Source organism: Ochotona curzoniae, unplaced genomic scaffold, assembly GCF_017591425.1.
Source record: "Ochotona curzoniae isolate NIBS_2020 unplaced genomic scaffold, NIBS_Ocur_1.0 contig_1071, whole genome shotgun sequence".
Taxonomy (NCBI): Eukaryota; Metazoa; Chordata; class Mammalia; order Lagomorpha; family Ochotonidae; genus Ochotona; species Ochotona curzoniae.
The window spans coordinates 26,715,135-26,734,714 of NW_024464939.1; the positions used below are offsets into that span (position 1 = coordinate 26,715,135).

Below are 19,580 nucleotides of genomic sequence, written 5' to 3' on the forward strand. Positions count from 1 at the left end.
TCTGCAATCTTAAAGGAATTAAGCATTTTGTAAACAGCCCAAAAGACAGAACTATAGGTCTTTCTAAGTGAAACACTCTAGCCAAGTGAGTTCTTTAAGTATCTGGGTTGGCTGAACATTGAAAAACACTTTGTGCTGACTGTATTGGTTGGTCTGCAGTGATTTACACAGAAAAATTCCAAAAATTGATTTTGGAAACATTACAAAGCTCAAGAGTGAGACTTCAGTGTGTTGCTCATTCTGCTGGAATTCCTCAGCAGTATTAGAAAATAAAGCTGTACTGAATTAAATGGTGGCATAAATATTACTCCAAGTTTGTTTAAAATTTAAACAGTAATCAGCAGATACAATGACTACTAGGCATTATTGAACATATTCAAAGATTAGGTGGCAGAACAAGAAGAAATGATGTTCAAAAATTCTCAAAATCAGTGTTTTAACTAAAGTCCTTTGAATTAACATTAATGAAATATTTATATGACTGGAACAACTTAATGTTTTAAAATAAAGAGATTTTTTTCAAGTGTTATTTTGAATAGAGAAACATATGGTACATATACTATTAGCATTTCATCGATTCAGGATAAATGCTGATGTAAAAATCTGATCTTTTAAATAGTAATCATTTAGATAATTATGATTAAAAATAATTAATTCCAAAAAATCATTAATTCATTCTATGGAGTTCAGAACCAAAGTTCTGCTCCATTTTTTTAAGTGATTGCTGGTAAAGGTTACCACCTTTTAATTGCCTTTGGTAGACCCAAACGCAAGCTTATCACCCAGTTGTCCATCATAACTATATGATCTGGTATTATTTTCACTTTGCGAATTAACTGGGACTGTGTTATCTAGGCAAGAAAATTATAAATTGGGCCTGGCATGGTAGCCTAGAGGCTAAAGTCCTCGCCTTGCCAGGTTGGAATTCCATATGGACTTCAGTTCATGTCCAAGATGTTCTACTTCTCATCCAGCTCACTGCTTGTGGTGTGTGAAAGTAGTGGAGTAGGGCTCAAAGCCTTGGGACCTGCATGGGAGACCCGGTGGAAGCTCCTGGCTTCAGATCAGCTCAGCTCTGGCCACTGAGGCCACTTGGGGAATGAACCAGTGGATGGAATATCTTTTTTTCTCCCCCTTTTTTTCTGTGTATCTGACTTTCCAGTGAAAATGCATAAATCTTTTTTTAAAAAGAAAATTACATATTTTGTTTTTACATTAAAGTATATTTCACACATCTTTTGTGAGTTACAGTTGCATTGCCCACATGCTTGGAGGCTCCCAGGAGAGAGTTCTTAGGTAACAGTTGCCTCTGGAACATCAGATTGAGGAAAGATATTTGTCCAGAGTTGACAGCCCCTTTCCTGGGAAACCTGCATGCAGTGACCAAAGAAACAGAGAATACAAAGTCCCAGTACCTTTATCTCATTTGGGGATAGCACAGAATGATCAACCCAACTTCAGGATGCCTGATACCTATATTGGAGATGACTAAATCTCAGGCAAATCTCGTTCCATAATGCTACAGTTTGGACATTGAGTGTTCTCCTAAGATTCATATTTAAAAACTTGATTCCCAGGTATCAGAATCCAGAGATGCCATAAATATTTAAGAGCTAGGACTTACTAGGGGGTACACACGTAATGCCTTCCAGTGAGATTATGGCACCCTATCCTGTCTGTCCCTTGGATCTGGTTGAAAATGTGATCACCTGTTCCAATAGGTTCTCCCACCACTGGTATATCTGTTGCCCTCACCAGAGGCCAAACCAATGGAGTCACTCCATCTTGGATTTTGAATTTTCAAAACTGTGACCTAACATATCTTTTCTCTTTATAAAGGCAGTTGCTTCAATTCACTGGACTGAAGCAGAGTAACACACATAGCTTTTTCTTCTAAGATGTGACTCCAAGAACACTCCCTAATAAATCTCTTGCATGTAAATCTCTTTAAAGTTTGCTCCCTGGAGAACATAATCTGCAATAATTGGCAACCAATCATCTTGTTATATAACTATCATTATGAAGAATTAATAATCAAATTAATTGGACTAAAACTCAGTTTTCTACAAGAAGGTTTTGATGAATACTTTGAAAAAGACCATAGATGGCACAGATGCTCATGGGCTTGAAGGGTGAGCTACCTCAGATGAACCCCAAATCCACTCTCCCTCTCAGAAGTTCTATGATTCAGAGTCTGTGAAAGTATGTATGGGGTTCTCCAAGGCCTCAAATTCCTCAGGAGTTGAGCAGCAGTTACTCTGAGACAAATTCTATAAACTGTTAAAACATGAAATCTGGCAAACAAACACAAAATGATGTGATTGCAGTCACTTTTCATGCTTACCTAACAAAGTATGGGATGGCAGAGATCAAGTTCTCTATTTCTAACCCTTTCCTGCAGTGTTCCACATGTCCAGTAAATGCCTTGGCCACTGCAGGCATCCTGTTCCAAGAAGGTGAATGGGATCCAAGAGGGGAAACAGGAGGCAGGAGGGTGAATAAGAGAAAGTAAGGCTTTTCTTGCAGGCCTGCATATCTTTCCCTTTGTAACAGAAAATCTTACAGTGTGTTGTAGAACTTTCTTGAAAATTTGTGACTCGCAAATGGAGACCCTAATGAGATTCCCCTGCCATGACACAGGTGATCACAAGGGGTAAATTTTGCCTATATCAGTTAGTAGCTTTAAAAAAAAAAGAAAAAAAAAGGGTCTTTAAATCAGGAGCAATCTTGACAGCCTCTTAACAGGAGGTCATGTGTATGGAGCAGGGGGAAGATCCCAGAGTGGAGCAGGTGGACAGGAGGAGGCTCGTATCCCAACCCTGAAAACTCCCAGATTCTCACCAAGGACTATCAGTACGGACACCAAGGACTACATCCCAACTGCCAAGGAGACCACGGAGAATAGGAGTGCCTTCAGAGGCCAAGAACTCTGAGGTCATCCACCCCCATCTGGAGCTTCCACAGGGGATGGAAGAAATTCAAATTCTGCCGTGCAGAAACCAGTGTCATTGGAATGACAACCAGGAGCCCTGAATGTTCCGGAGAAACAGAAGAATAATAAACTTTCTTTGGGACTCGCAGGCGAGCTTTTTCTGGTTCTCGCCTAGCTCCGGCTCTGGGTCCCCACCCTCTCTCATGATGACCATTAGGATCACTCCAGAAAACCCTCAAAACAAATGAACAAACATACAAACAAACAAAAAACCTAGAATGGACAGACAACAACAAGCAAAGCTTAGAATCAGACAGGAAATGGCCAGCGTGGATTCACTTATACCTCACTAAGTGGGACACAAAGATTAGTTACACCTCACTGGGGTATTGGGGATTTCTCTGCACACCCCTCCTAAAAAAAATGTTCTGTACCTAAACTGATGACACATGTCTTGCTAGAGTTATAAGCCAGTTCAGACCATCCAAAAAATGACCAAGTTCAGCAAAATCATGCTTCAACACTATAAACAGCTAACTATTAAAATGAAAATAGACACGAGACAGCTGAATAGTTTTGAGGTGTATAGAACCTGGTTGAATATAAACCAAAATTGAAATGTCTATGAAGAAGTCACAGGATGTAGTTAAGAACCTGCATTTTCCTATTAACATATTGGTAAATCAATACCATGTCAATTAATGCCATAATGTTATAAATTATTGTTGATGTTATGTTGGGGCTTTTAATTGATTGGGATGATACTTTGTTGGCTTTACCTTCAGACCAGAGATGGTCTCATCAAGAAATCGTTGAACTCACTAGGATAATAAGATGCTGGACTTTATGCTTGGTAACTACTTCCAATGAAAGAATCTCAACTGAGTTTGAACTGTGGTAATGCAACAAGGTGGAGAAATCCACCATGGGGAGAGGGTTGGGGGAGGGGTGGGGGGAATCGCAGTGCCTATAACACTGTGTCACATAATGCAATGCAATCAATAAAAAAAAAAAAGAAAAGAAAGAAGGTTTTTTAGACACCTGGAGATAATCTTACAATGCAGAAAGGTCATCGTGTTATCAGTGAAGCAACATGGGTTCTGATTTTCTTCCAAAGCTAGAGAGAGGACAACAGAGTGCAAAGTGGCCACGGGATTTCTGAGCAGCAAGAGCAGAAATACCTGCAGCAGCCTTGAGAGCCTCTCCAGTACAGCCAAGAGTGCACAGTGGATTCATCTGTCTCCTACAGGGAGAGGCTGCTGGCTTCCCTGACACCAGTAGGTCTGCCCCTGTCAGGAGGAACTGTACCTTCTTTGGTGCTCCAAGACCTCACCAGACAGAATTCCTTGAAAAAGCTGTACCCCCAATCCAGTCATGAATGTATCCAGAATAATCCTAAACTCTCCACAAGCCAAGAGGGATGATCTTGTCTTAAGAGGGAGAGAGTAAAATCAGGGTCCCACCCAGTGATTTTGGAGGGGAGTTAATTATTGTACTTGTTCTTCTCTAACTTTGACCTCATTCAGCTCCCTTCACCCAGTCTAGATGTTTTTCCTAAATGGGAATAATAGGACTTCGTGAATTTATCCTGGACCTTGATACCTGACAAGAAAAGATGCCCCCCCCCCAAATGGGGGCCCATCTTGTCCCCCTCAACATGCCATCCAATATTTCTCACAGGAATAATTCACACTTGTGTATAGCTTTACCATCTAAAATACATTCACGTGCATGACACAGACACACATCAGCCTGGTGAATCTAGCAAAGGATATGTTATATAACTCACACATTTTCAGACAGAAAAAAAAAATGGAACAGAGGGTGAGATAAAGGACATTTTCTTCCTGATTTACTACATACAAAACAAAAGAAAAACAAAAACATCTTATGCAGACATAGAACTTGAATCAGAATTACTTATATTTGTAACGATTTCTTTTAAAAGATAAGATTACATGAAGCTTGTACAAATATGGATGAAAATACAGTTAGCATAATTGCAGTGCAAAATAAGCCATGAATCTTGCTTTAAATCTCTCTTTTATAAAAGATTTTAGGAGAGAAAGATCAGATGTTCAGAGGTTTAGAGGAGGGGAAGTCAGAAAAAAGGAGTTAGAGCTGAGAGAAGGCAATTGATAATGAGAAAAAGCAAGTCTAGGATTGTGATGTTAGGTCAAACTAGGCTGTTTGCGATAGGGTGGCCATGCAAAACATGAGCCCAGGTGCACTGGGTGATGCAGCCACTCTGTACCACCTTGCATTCCTGGAGCAGAGTGTGCCTGCCGCTTCTCCATCGAGCTGCTGCTCTGCTTCCAGGAAATTAGAATCCAATAAAATTTGATCTGGTCTATAAACATACAAGGGGGCTCAAATAATTCCTGAAAAATTTGAATTAGAAGATGCTAATTTTTCCTATAAAGGAAACTTTAAATCCATGCATGGCTTTATAATACACATTTTTTCATGAACTTGTGGAAAGATGTCTCTTATGCCTAGATTCCAAATTTTTTGGCACTAAAACAAACACCATATTTTAAGTCCGATTTTTTTCATGAAAATAATTTATCAGGAGTGCAGATATTTTCTGGGGGCCTGATATGAATAACCCCGAGCTTTAAGAAAAAGGCACACTGATTACATGTCACACTGGATGATGGAGTGTTACTGAAACAGGTTTAAGTTTTGCACTTTGAGGAATATAAGCAATGATTGCCTGATCTGAAAATTGTCTAACATCGGTATTTTGTCACAGGCATAACTGCCACGTATTGGGAAGTCATCTCTCAACTGAATTAATCTTCCTTCAAAGTTAAGAAGGGACATAAATTTGCTAATTCTGAATCTCCCACTATACTCTTAACTGTGTACTGCAATTATGACCCACCAGGGAGCTAAGTAGCATTGTTTCGGAATTGGTTGCCTTTCATAGAATCATTGACCCTTATAGAGTAGAGGGGGTCTCAGAGTCTGTCCACTGTGAACCCCATGCAGCTCCTCTGCCCCAAAGTGCTGAAGTTTAGCACAAATACTGCAGCACACTAACATTACTTTCTGGGACGTGATGATCCATCAGGTATGTTTCTGGGGCACAACAGTGCTGCTGGAAACGCTAAAAATCCCCGTACTTCCTTTATATAGGACATACTCATAAAGCAGATGTTTCCTTGTTTTAATTTTTGTGAATTCTCAGATGAGAAAAGCTAAAGCTTAGCTCTTCAAGCTGTCTTCATTACTGTTACTGTAGGCAATTTGTGTACATGGTAACAGCAGTTTAGAGTTATTAATGAAAATGAAAGATAATTTTAAGAAGCAAGCATTCTGTCAGAAGTAAAAGTATTGAGTACTCACAAATTTTATATTTTATCTAATTTCCTTTTCCATTCTGAAAATCAACTCTTCCTCTGGTTGCAGCAACAACAAGAATAAAGAGTGTTGACGCAGACAGTCCTGTGGTGTACACTGGTTGAACGTACCTGCAAACCTTCAATGGCTAGTTTCAGAATCGAAGGTGTCAGCTTGGAGGCTTGTTTGAAGGAAAAATTACTCCAGTCTATAATTAAGATGAAGCCATTTATCTGAAGCTCAGGATCTTCAATAAGGACTTCCAGGGACAGCAGGATGGCGCGGAGGATGTCTGTGAAGGAGTTCCTAAGACCAGAGCAGAAGGAGAGGTGTGGTGAGTGTCAGTGGGTGACAGCCCACGGCCAGCAGCAGTGCTGGCCTCTTCATGCCACTGCTCCCTGAGTCCAGCCTGCCGGGTCACCTGGCTCTCCTGTATCCAGCACAACTGAAAACACATTTACTGTATTTCCCAGGTGCAATGATTCAGAGACCCAGAAGATAAATGCTTTCCATCAATCTGACCCTGTCCTCTCCCAGACTTCACAAGCTGTCACTCTTCTGCATTCCCGTGGCACTCTCCTAACTGTTCCCTTGCACTTCCTCGAAACACACCCTGACTCCTCTCCCTTCCTCACAAAATTCTGATACACTTGAGGGCATAAGCTGGCTATCATTTAGGTAGCCGATCAGTGAATCGTTGCTGAACAAATGAACTGAAATCTCAATCAGAGAAAACTTATTTTCATTAAACCTCTTTTATTCCTCTTGTATACTTACAGCATTGATAAAAGCAGAGAAATATCCATGCAGTTGATATTTTTAGCTTCAAATTATGAACAGAGAAAAATAAAGCCAGAAGAATAGTTTATTTTCATTGAAGGTCTACTTGGCTTGATTTGAGAAGGAAATCAGAGTACATCAGTAACTATGACAACTGGCTGACTTGAATACAAAGTAAAGTGACAGTTCTCCCGTGTGGTGTGTCTTCCCACACAGGATATAATCCCCATCACTAGCTGATACTTTATTTTAAATAATTGTCAGATGTAGATACAGCATATTCACTACCATATTTAACCTAGCAAGTAATCAGGTATACATCTGAGACCTTACAGAATAAATTTGGTGTTTTTATTTGGTGAATAGAAAAAGCTTGAAAGACAACTGATTAGAAAATTTATCATGCCCTCTGGTAAAATTAAGACAACTCAAATTGTAAATAAGACTAGTAACTCCAGAACAAAAATAAGGAAATCTATGATCCCACATTGAGGATTTACCAAAAGCCTGTTATAAACTAAGTGTTGTGTTTTCTGTTTGAACTTACAAATTAACATGTCCTCTTTATATCTTCAAGTAACCTTTGATTTAATTGAAGTAGAGTGGAGATTAGCAACATGAGATGAGAGGGCTTGATTAAAATTTTAGTATCAAGGAAAGGATTTACAGCAGGATGATAGCTTAGGATAGCTGGGTGGTAAGGAGAGTAGGATTTCAATAAGGCAAGTTGGACAAGGGAGATCAAGACTTTTAGGATAACGCCATGACAAATATGAAAATAAACACAGTGAATTATTTTGCTATAGTTCTTACTAGAAATTATTTCCATATATCAAGTTAAATTTTCTTCCCCCAAATGCACTGATTGTGAATAATCATGTATATTAAGGAGCCGCATACCTTTCCATAAAACACACTTCCAGCTTTCTAAACTCAGCAGTCATAACCAGCTCTCTAATCCTAAAATGAAAAAATCTTACTAGCTTTAACTGTTACTATAATCCATATTGTTTTCTTTCAGATGTGTTGTGTTTCTATTTTAGAGACTTTATATTCCTATTAATATATATATAACGAATACATAATATATAGTTTTCACTGGTTTTGACTTTGTATTCATATCAAAATAGTCATCTGAAAATCCAAATGCTTCACATAGGGATGAAACATTTATTTAAAATGAACTTGTTTACCAAATGCTATAAGTTTGCTGGGAAATTCCAGATGAAAACACGGAACTATCTAATGATAAATTGGAAATTACCATTGGGGGCATCAGGGGTTGGAGCCTGGATAAGTTTGCTTAGGAAGAGAATTATGCAGGAAAAAAAATCAAGGCTGAAATGCTGAACCTTAGGTAAAGCTTATGTTAGTGTTGAGCTAGAAAGTAAAGGAATTAAAGAAACAATAAAAGGTGCAAGGATCAAGATAAGAGAAGCTCTAGATATATATAGTATAAATAAGATAGGATGCAGATCTAAATATATATATATATATATACATATAGATAGATGGATAGATACTGCTATCTACAAAGAAAAACAGATCTGGAGTTAGAGGCAGAGATAGTTGTGTATAAATAAAGGGATTCAAAAATCAAGAGTACATTAATGCACTAGTGGCCCTAATTCTTCATGAAGGATGTTATTGGCAAGCCTAGCTATTAAGAGACCATGGATGTCAATACTTTCTTTTTAAAAGTCACTGAGTTGGGGACAGTTTGCATACAGCAATTGTTATCTAATACTAGAAGGAAATTAACTGAAACAATCAAATCCAACAGAACAACAAGGAGAATACCAAAGGACTGTTGCATTCGATAAGCAGGTCTTTGGGAGAGTTTCAAGAAAGAACTTTCAGTTGATGGTAAAGATTGAAGTCACTAATTAGGAAGATCTTCAACAAGGCATTTATGAAATAATACCTCTTCACTTCACAGTCACTGAATTCTTCCTGAGAATCTGAAAACCATTCAATGCATTTTGGAGAACAAAAATGCAGACTTGCCATTGGAAATGAAGGAGGTGTTACATTCATCTCAAGAGAAAAGTAAAGGGTTTATGGACTTCATATTAGTTTCCAGATGGTCAAATGCTTTGTGTTTCCAGAATTGAGAAGGCAGGAACAAGCTGGATGGATGTGTACTTGCTAATGAGCCTTTATCTCTCTAGGGGTGTGTGATCCCTGCCTCATTCATTTCTTGCAAACATCACCTGATTTTCTTAGTTCTTGGCTTCCTCATATGGATTTTTGCATCTTTTCCTTCATCTTCATTTACAAAACTCTAGACTTTTGGGATCTTCTCGTATTTTTAAAATTTAAAATAATTATTAGAATTAATAAGCAGTTTCCTCAACCTGAAGGACAAGGAAAACATTTCCTCACTCCCTAAGCATGGTCTAAGCATAATGACCTATTTGTAAAGACAAGAGTATGGAAAGCGGGGGAAAGCAGAAACTTCACAGTTGAGAAAGATGAGAAGCATTGCTTGACCAGTTCTGGCTGTTGTAGCCAACTAGGGTTTTGGCCACCAAATGAAGGATCTCTCTCTTGCTTTGTCCATCCTTTTCTCCTTGTAACTCTGCCTTAATAGTGACAACAAAATCTTTTAAATGTAAGTAATAAGAAAGAAATTATGAATAGTAACTCATTTTTAGATTCTGAAGTTATTTTTGTAAGTTGAGCATTCAACTTAGCTAACCAGGGTTTTAAGATCTAACTCAATACCATAGTACAAATAAAGGCAAATAAAAAGATATTTAAGTTACATAGGTGACATGATTGTGCTTATGATTTTTTTACTGGAAATTCTAGGACTTCAACCCCAAGGCTGGACTCCTGTAAGAAAAAGTGGCTCTTATGTGCTTAGGCCAGCCTGTAAAGATCTGCTGATTATAAGTGATGCTATTGAAGGAATGGTGACGGTATGTGTTGATGGCAGTACATTGCCTCTTAGTCTACTCTTAAATCACAGTGTGTATTCCCATAGCATTCCTATTGCTGCAAGAGGTCTGTTGATATTAGTAGTTGAAGATCTTTGGCCAGTTCTGTGTTGAAATCTCTTGAGCTCATATTTGATACAACTAAGTGTTTATGATTTTTTTCTTAAGAATTTTAAAGATCTACCATAAACTACAAGTATTTTTGAACATAATTTGTTCCCAAATATCTATGCTTTAAATCACAAAAACAGAAACACTGCACCTGCCCAAGCTCCCTTACCTCTTCCTTTCTCTAGAAAGTGCTTTCACAGTTAACTATTAAATAATCATTATATGGTTCTCATAGATACAGAACGTGTTTTGCTCTTACAAAAGACACTGACACTAACAGCAAACTAAAGAAGAAAACATGCTCTTTCTGTATCTCCTCTGTTGTATTTTGGTCCCTGAAAAGGAAAGAACCTTCTTTGAGACAGTGGCAAAAAAAGAAAAGAAAAAAAAAAAAAAAAACCCTGTGCCAGGCCGTGCACCATAGCCTGATGGTTAAATCCTCTCTTTAAATGTCTGCAATAACATATGGACACCGGCTCATATCCTGGCTGCTCCACTTTCCATCCAGCTACCTGCTTGTGGCCTAGGAAAACAGTTGAGGATGCTCGAAAGCCTTGGAACCCTGCACCCACATGGGAAACCCAGGAGAGGTTCCTGACACCTGGCTTTGGATCAGCTCAGCCCTGGTTGCTGTGACCACTTAAGGAGTGAAACAGAGGATGGAAGATCTTTCTCTCTGTCTCTCTGTCTCTCTGTTTTCTTCTCTCTGTAAATCTGACTTTCCAGGAAAAATAAATAAAATCTTAGAACAAAAATGACCCTATACCTAAGGAAGATGAGCAAACTTTATCTTTCCTCTGCCGCTCATCAAGAATGCAATCATGCAGCCTGGACGCATCTTTTCTTTTTACACAAACTTTCATACTCCCCATTCTTCCAGTTGGACAATGATTTCAAGAATCATGAAAAAGGTTATATTGGGGCCAGAAATGTGGCAAAACCAGTTAAACCACTGTTTGTGACAACAGTACCCTATGTGGATATTGATTCATGTTCTGGTTGTTCCACTTCTAGTCCAGTTTCGTGCTAATGTGCTTGGGAAAACAGTGGATGATGACCCAAGTCTTTGGGCCCCTGCACCCTTCTGGGAGACGCAGAAGCTACTGGCTTCCAGTTTGGGACTGGCTCAGCTTTGGCTGTTACAGCCATTTGGAGAGCAAACCAGAGATGGAAGTTTCTCTCTCTCTCTCTCTCTCTCTCTCTCTCTCTCTCTCTCATCCTCTTTTTGTGTAACTCAAGTAAAATAAGATAAAAATAAATCTTGGGCCCAGCACAATAGCCTAGTGGCTAATAATCCTTACCTTGATCGCACTGGGATCCCATATGGATGCTGGTTCTAATTCTGGCAGCTCTGCTTCCCACCTAGCTCCCTGCTTGTGGGCTGGGAAAGCAGTTGAGGACAGCCCAAAGCTGTAGCACCCTGCATGCATGTGGGATACCCAAATGAGGCTCTGGGCTCTTGGCTTCAGACTGGCTCAGCTGCAGCCGTTGCAGCTGCTTAGAGAGTGAACCATCGGATGAAAAATCTTCCTCTCTGTCTCTCCTCCTCTCTGTATAGCTGCCTTTCCAATAAAAATGAATAATATCATTTAACAAATAAATCCTTATAAATGTTTTATTCAGGATTTGACTTATTATCTACCTAACACCAAACATTATTATTTTAATGATTATGCTCCATTGCCTCACACATGTGTATTTTTTAATGCCTCCTGCTAGTTTCCCTCTGCTAGCAGAGAAGTAAATGCATATTCTTTTTTGTGCTTTACACAAAGAAGAGCTTCAATGACACTTTGAACAAATGCATCTTTACTCTCATTCAAGTACTTCAAAAATTTTAAAAAGCAGGCATTAAACAGATCTTTCATTAACCACTGAAGTGAGCAGATGGGTGCATTTGGTGTTAACTTTATTTTCTTCAATTCTTGGGAGCAACTAAAGGCACTAGCACCCAAACTGATAACTGGTTTTACATACTCAGATGATTTCTTTATATACATTGAAGAAATAAAGCGGAGGGAAGATGCATCTAAAGCAATTAACTTTAGATGGCAAATTGTGTGTGTGTGTGTGTGTGTGTGTGTGAGAGAGAGAGAGAGGGAGAGCATGCACATGTATGTGCATTTGTGTGTGTGGTTTATGTACACAGCATGATATATATGCTTATTCTTCACAGAAACATTAAGAAGAATCCCAGCAGACTACAACTTGAAAGTTTAATTCCAGTGTCACTGTGAATTGTGAGTAATTTGCATTCTGGTGTTTATTTGCAGAGATGGAGAGGCATGCTTGGATTGGTCAAAAGACAAACATCCTGTTGCTTCCTTAACCCCTTGAGTGAGGGGACACTATCTTCACCATCACTGTCTCCTCTACACAATTTCAAGATCCAGGCCTTGTCCAAAACTACCCCACCCTCCCCCTTTCTTTTTCATGAAAGAGTTCCTCAGAGTCCACCATGGTAGCCTAGTGGCTAATGTCCTTGCCTTCTCCCACCAGGATTCCATATGGGCACTGGTTCATATCACGGATGCTCTACTTCCCATCCAGATCCCTGCTTGTGGCCGGAGAAAGCAGTCGAGGACCCTATACCCATGTGGGAGACCTGGAAGTAGCTCCTGGGTCCTGGCTTCAGAATGGCTCAGCTCCAGCTGTTATGTCCACTTGGGGGAGTGAATCACTGGATGGACAATCTTTTCCTCTGTCTCTCCTTTCCTCTGTATATCTGACTTTCCAATTAAAAAATATAGATAGAAAGAAAGAAAAAAAGAAAAAAAGAAAGAAAGAGAAAGAAGGAAGGAAGGAAGGAAGGAAGGAAAGAAAGAAAGAAAGAAAGAAAGAAAGAAAGAAAGAAAGAAAGAAAGAAAGAAAGAAAGAAAGAAAGAAAGAAAGAAAGAAAGATCCTTAGGTTCAGTGATTTCCTGTTCTACCCTCCTCTGTACCCTTCCTCCCCCCAATGATTTTCCTCTACATTGGAACAACTGTATAGTCCTTCAACAAGAGTCACAAGTTCATCATTCTTTTTTTTAAGTACATCATGACATTGTAGGGGTGGCTATGGTAGGAAGTCGAGCATTGTATTGTCAAGATATATTTAACAATTTCATTGGGAGTCCATCTTTGATTGGAAAGTAGAGAATGGATATTGCAATATATCTTCACATTATACTTGCCTCTGTTATACAGCTTCTCTAGATAAATACATGTATATGCACATTTACTTATATATCTATTGATCTTGTATCTTGCATGAAGATTGCCTCATATCAGACTGAATACATGATATTTGTCCTTTTGGGATTGACTTATGTCACTAAGCATATTATTATATTATTATTATTATTATTTCTAGGTGAAAACATTTTGTTGCAAATTATAGAATTTTATTCCCTTTGTGCTATGCACTCAGTAAAAAGCAGTTGAGTTATGGGTCAGTTAGGGCAAAAGTTGACTGCCCAAACTGTTTCCATACATTATTGTCTTTCATACAGACACATAGATGCTTCCAAAACTTCTATTGTTTTCATAAAATATACACAATTTAGTTGTGCTTCTGTGACCTAAACTGAAATCAAATTCTGAAATTAGTTAAAATTCTGAGCTTGCTTCTACCTAAACCTCCACACAAAGGTGGCCCTGTGTGCTATCAGATGTCTGAATAGTCCTCAGGACATTGTTCTGGCTGATACAGAGGCTCTGAATGCCAGGTAGTCTCCCTTTATCACTATGAATGCCAGTAGGCAACTCATTATTCTAGTATTACAGGGAATTACATTCTTATGTTAATGCAAATCCAAATTTTGCTGTACTGACTAGGATAGAATGAAATTAAGATAAAATTCTTTTTGTAATCTTTTTTTTCCTCTGCTTTATCTCCTGCATGTCAGTCTCTTCCTCTTTGATTCTTTTTTGTTTGTTTATTCTCTCTTTCTTCCTTTCTCCTCTTGAAAATATGAACCCTAATAAGTCACAGGCGCAGAGTTAAGCCCAGGCTTCATTTTTCTAGAAGATTATCCATGCTGAGACAAGTTGGTCTCATTTGACAACTTTTAGCTAAGATCTACGGTAGTAAATGAAAGGTTAATTTATTGCTAATATTACTCTTTTTAAAAAATTTTTTTTAAATCGCAAAGTCGGATATACAGAGAGGAGGAGAGACAGAGAGGAAGATCTTCTGTCCAGTGAGTCACTCCACAAGTGACCACAATAGCCAGAGCTGAGCCAATCTGAAGCCAGGAGCCTGAAAACTCCTTGGGGTCTCCCACACAGGTGCAGGATCCTAAGGGAGCTGAATGGGAAGCAGGGTCACTAGGATTAGAACCAGCATCTGTATGGGATCCCGGCATGTTCAAGGTAAGGACTTTAGCCACTAGGCCACCACTCCAGGCCCACTAACATTAATCTTAAAATAGCAAAGCAAAGCATCTTTGTTAGCATCCTTTGTAAAGCAAAAGTTTTCAGAATACAAACATTTTCTCCCACTGAGAAATAAAGACTGACTTTCCTAGGACCACAGTGACATACGACCAATAACATTACCTGAACCCATTTAGGAAGCTCAAAGTCTGAATTTCCATTTCAGATCATTTTCTAAAGAGCTTTAGCTCTACAAAAGGAGAAAATAGGTTCTCTTAACCACAACCTAATTGAATATTGTACACTTCCCATTATCCTGTTATTGTCACCATCATGAAAGTCATGAGACCTAGAAGGTTATCTTTATAATTCAGCCTTTGATTGGGCTGTGTTTTCCAATCCGCAAAAGTCCTTTGCACATTTCACTCTTTTTAATAGATTTGCTTGTTTTACTTGAATGTTAGAGTTACAGCACACAATTCTGACATTCTGAGACATAGAGAGAGAGAGCTTCCATTTAGTGGTTCCATCTCCAAATGGCTGCAATGGCCCAGTTGGACCAGTGTGAAGCTAGAGCTTCTTCCAGGTCTCCCACATGGACCCAGACGCCCAGGGCCTTGGGCTATCCTCTGCTCCTTTTCCAGACCATTAACAGGGAGTTGGGTTAGAAGGGATTTGAACCTGCTACCATTTGTGGTGCTGGCACAAAGGCAAGGGATTCGCGTGCTATATCATTGCGTCAGTCCCCACATTTCACTTTTTAAGATACATGTTAATTGATTTGAAAGTCATCATTGGAGAAGAGTGTTTCTATTAGTGGTTTATCTTTCATATGACTGCAGCTGCCAGGGCTGGGCCAAACTGAAGAGCTTCATTTGAATTTCCTATGTGGGTCCAGGAGCCTCAGGACCTGAGCTGTAATCCCATATGGGATGCTGGCACTAGAAGTGTCTTGATTAGCATGCTATGTTACCACACTGGAACTACATAAGCAATGATGAGAACTAACAGAATATGCACCATTTATTGAGAGCGTGAGCAAATCTACCTTGCCAACAAGGTAAGCAGAAATAATTTCTAAAAATAAGGTCAGAAATGTAATATGTTCATCTTTGTTCTGTTTGCTGGGAGATCGACTGTTTAGCCAGAATAGGGGAGTAACAGAAGCTGAGCTTCAGTAAGATTTGACCTGGCAGCAGGGATGGTATGAACTGAAGGGCCTGAATAAAGAAGCCTAATTAGGAAAAGGTGACAGCCTTACGGTAGCTGAGAGCTGAATGGAAATGAGATATCTGTGAGAACCATGAGGGAATATGCCCAGATTTAGCTATTAATTAAATATGGGTGTGAAGAGGGGGAAGTACAGTGATACTATTAAGGACAAGGGAACTGTTAGATGAGAAGTGAGAAGGGCTGTGGCAGTGTGTAGGTCTTGCACAGTAGGTGAAGCATTGCACACTGGGGCCACAAAATTAGTATTAACATTGTTTGACATTGGGGTTATCTAGAGTTATATGGCTGGGTGAAGTCTGCAGTCCTACACTCAATTAAGTTGAAATACCACCATTCATAGATGTCACATCCACAGGAGGGAATATTTTAGATCTGTTCATACCATAGGAAAATGTTTCCATTTAGCTTAGATCATGGGATCCATTAGAGCTGGAAATGCCATGCATTTACCTTAGAATCCCTGGAAACAATCAGTGATTACACATAGTATAAGTAGACGCTCAACAAGTGGTTCTTGGTGAAGAATGGAAGGAGGGCAAATTTAACAACCATCTGGGAACCCTAGAACACTGACTATAGACAAAACTCACTCTCAAATTAATAGTGGGTAAAATTCCATATTCTTACATATTGTTTTTGTGCATTATTGATATCCAATATATGTCATTAAGCACTTTTCTATCATAACTCATATTCATAACTCATTTTGCTTTTAGGAACGATGGAATCAAGAGGAAGAATGTTAGTGAGGCTTTCACATTTGATTATGTTTAAGAAAGTGTCATTCTTGCATTCACATGAGATAAGTGTGATCATGAATAAAGTAATAAAGGCATAAGAAAAGGATAATCTAAGACAGTAAAATACAGGAGAGCTGCTCGCATACAGAAACACTGATGAGCCTTGAGATTCTTAGCTTTTGGTGGGAAGAATTGGTCCCTAAATAGCACTGTACACAGTTGGAATGTTCTGGGACAGTTTTATTTTATACTCTGGAGGCACCAGTGTCAATAGGGAATTAAAATGTATAGAAGAATTAAAACAAGAATCAAAATATATAGAAGAAATAAAATGAAAATAAAATAAAGCTCCAACAGAAGTGAGCTATGGGTATTCTATTCATTCCTAAATGAATTTGAAAAATTAATTTCATGCCTGTCTATTCTGATAGATAATTCCCTAGGGTGAGAAAGTTCAGAAAAGTATAAACAAGGAAGAGTCTCAAGAGTGCAAATGAGTGCTTGATCCATATAAATAAGCACTGATTTTAGTATCTCCACACTGGCCAAGACACACAACAGAGCTTTTCTACCTATAGAAGCTGCAAACAAGGCACCAGGCTTCAGGTGCTTTGGTTTCTGCTCCAGAGAGTTAAAGTGACCTTGTAACTGATGACAGACAATACACACACTCTCTGCAAACTGACATCCAAAATCAGATACTCGATATACTTAGATTTTAACATGTATCATCATTCATTCTATAAGGATTTATTGAGAGTAGGCACGATGCAAGGATCCTACCAGCCTAACTGCGGTCTCAAATGGTGGTAGGTGTCAATGGAATTCACTTGGGACTTCCTGGTCTTGTAATTAGTAATATTGGGTTCCTGATAATACACTTGCCATGTCTTGAAATGGAATAGTCTTTCTCCAGAACCTGTCTCCCACTTTTCAACCAGAAAATCACTTTAAAGATAAGAAATTTGGAAATACAATGAGAAGGCTTTTTATGGAAATATCCATTCCATGGTACTACATTGCTTTGAATGATTTCACACTCCTGAACTCTACCCTTCTAGTGTTATTCTGCAATCACTTATGGAATCAAAAAATACCTCAGAAAGAATCAACTTTGGCAATAATGTGCAGGGCAACTTGAATTAAATGTGCATTAGAAAACAACTCTCAAAGCTGTTGCATTTCATGGAAGGTGCATCTGTTATTTGAGTTGGACATGTGCAATGTCTCATAATTTTAATTAATTCAGAAAATTCCTACCTCCAATGAAAACTCTATACTTATATACTTAATAAAAACACTAATATATTTTGGCAGAATAACAAAATTTTTACAACCAAGAGAAATCTTGTCTCTGAGTTTAGTTTCTTATTATTGGAATTGTGAATCCTGAAAATTATGAGTAATTAAAACATGAGAAGATTTAATTAAACTCTTGAACTTACATATCTACAATCTCACATTTTCAAAGTTTGTTTATTGTTTCTTCTTTTAAAAACATCCTCATCTTCCTAACCATAAGCCAATGAAACAGCAGTAAACAATCAAATTCTTGAAATACTAAAGCAGAAGGGAACAGGAAGTCAGTATATAATGGAAAGAGAAGTCTTACTTTCATAGGTCGTGTAGTCAGAGCAACTTTATCATCTACCTTGACAAATGCAGCTTTCTAGCTGATTTGTAGGTCTGCATTCTTCCACTTGCCTAGTACTCTTCAAACTATCTTGTCTTTCTCATGACAGCTCAGTGTTTTTGGATTCTCAGAGGGATAAGGTGAAAGGTTGCTGGGACTTCAACAGTTCTCAGGCTCAAGGAGATGCTGACTACTGACTAAAACACTTTTGAGTTCAGGACTAAGAAGGAAAACCTGTTCAACCACCTTAATGGTTAATGATGGCTCACAAATAACAACAATGACAAGTGGCTTGATCAGCTTTCTAAAACCAAATTAAACCTGTTTTCATAAGAAAAGGGGGAAAAACATTTAAGAGTTACCTGCACTTTCCCATCCCTGAAGCAGGCACATCACCTTGAAGAGCTGTACAGACTAGAATGCTCTATCAATGTCAATCAATAGTGTCAGATGTAGTCAGCCACAGAAGAGGGTCCACAAGCACACCCATTGCACTCTAGCCTTACCCAAGTCAGGCAGCACACAGACTCAGGAGTAGTGGTGGTGGTGCCCTCTTCCTGCTCCCTTGAAGTAAAGGTGGTTGACTGGGAGTTCTGAATGACCCTCTTTTAGTAGAGACCTACTTTTGTGCTATGTAATTTTAAGACTTAAGAAGGATAAAAAGATAACATTTGATACCTGAATAATTACCTGAAAGGATGGTCATAAGTTTCATGTACTTCATTCAACAGAAAGAACAGCAAAGGAATGGCTGAATTTTCCTACCCACAATGCAGTATGCTTAGAGGTTAATTTTAACCTATCAGGTAACTTCAGCCATAGAAGCATTAACGTTTCTCTTGGGGATTGTTTTATGGAAGTAGTTAAAAGACAACATTAGTTTCTTTTACTTAATTACATCACAGATTATCACTTGGTAATTCTGTATGCAATTAGAACCAGTGTTATTATTTATTGCCACTACTTAGCAGTAGCTGCACCACAGGAAATACTGTAAAACAACAATATTCACTTGTCTTCAAAGTAGGGCCCAAATTGCCTGCACTCTGAATATTACAATTTGGAAAATGATTGCATGTAGAGATACAATTTCTGTATTTCTATATTTTAAATGCACAAAGAACAACACTTAAGGAGTTGCTACAGGATGATTTTCGGATTTTATCCTAATATTTAAAGCAATTGTTGTCCGTTGGAAAACTCTGAGGTAAAGGAGCAAAGACAGAGCAGCAGTTTACTTTCCAAAGAATAAATTCTAATGGCTCAACCTCCAGAAGGTTCTGTTTCAGATTTCCCTCTTGCTTTAATTCTTGTCTATTCCCAAAGGAATGAAACTCTCAGTCTCCCTCAGCAATATGCAGAACTCACTGATTTCACTCATCCACCTGCAAAATTCTTGTGATCCAGAAGCAACATAAATATGTTGTAAATAACTTCTGCTGGCAATAAGCTGAAGTACTGGGGACATTTGGGAAGAATAGGGAGGCTGGTTCTTCCACAACAGATAC

General features: G+C 38.6%; 1 protein-coding gene across 1 annotated transcript in view; it reads right to left on the reverse strand.

The window, feature by feature from the left end:
* CLVS1 (clavesin 1) overlaps positions 1–19,580 on the reverse strand; it is a 156,087-nt gene that overhangs the window by 76,210 nt on the left and 60,297 nt on the right. The window contains exon 3 of the mRNA XM_040995019.1: positions 6,409–6,583. Coding sequence (XP_040850953.1) covers positions 6,409–6,583 — 175 coding nt within the window. The remainder of the gene's footprint in view (positions 1–6,408; positions 6,584–19,580) is intronic.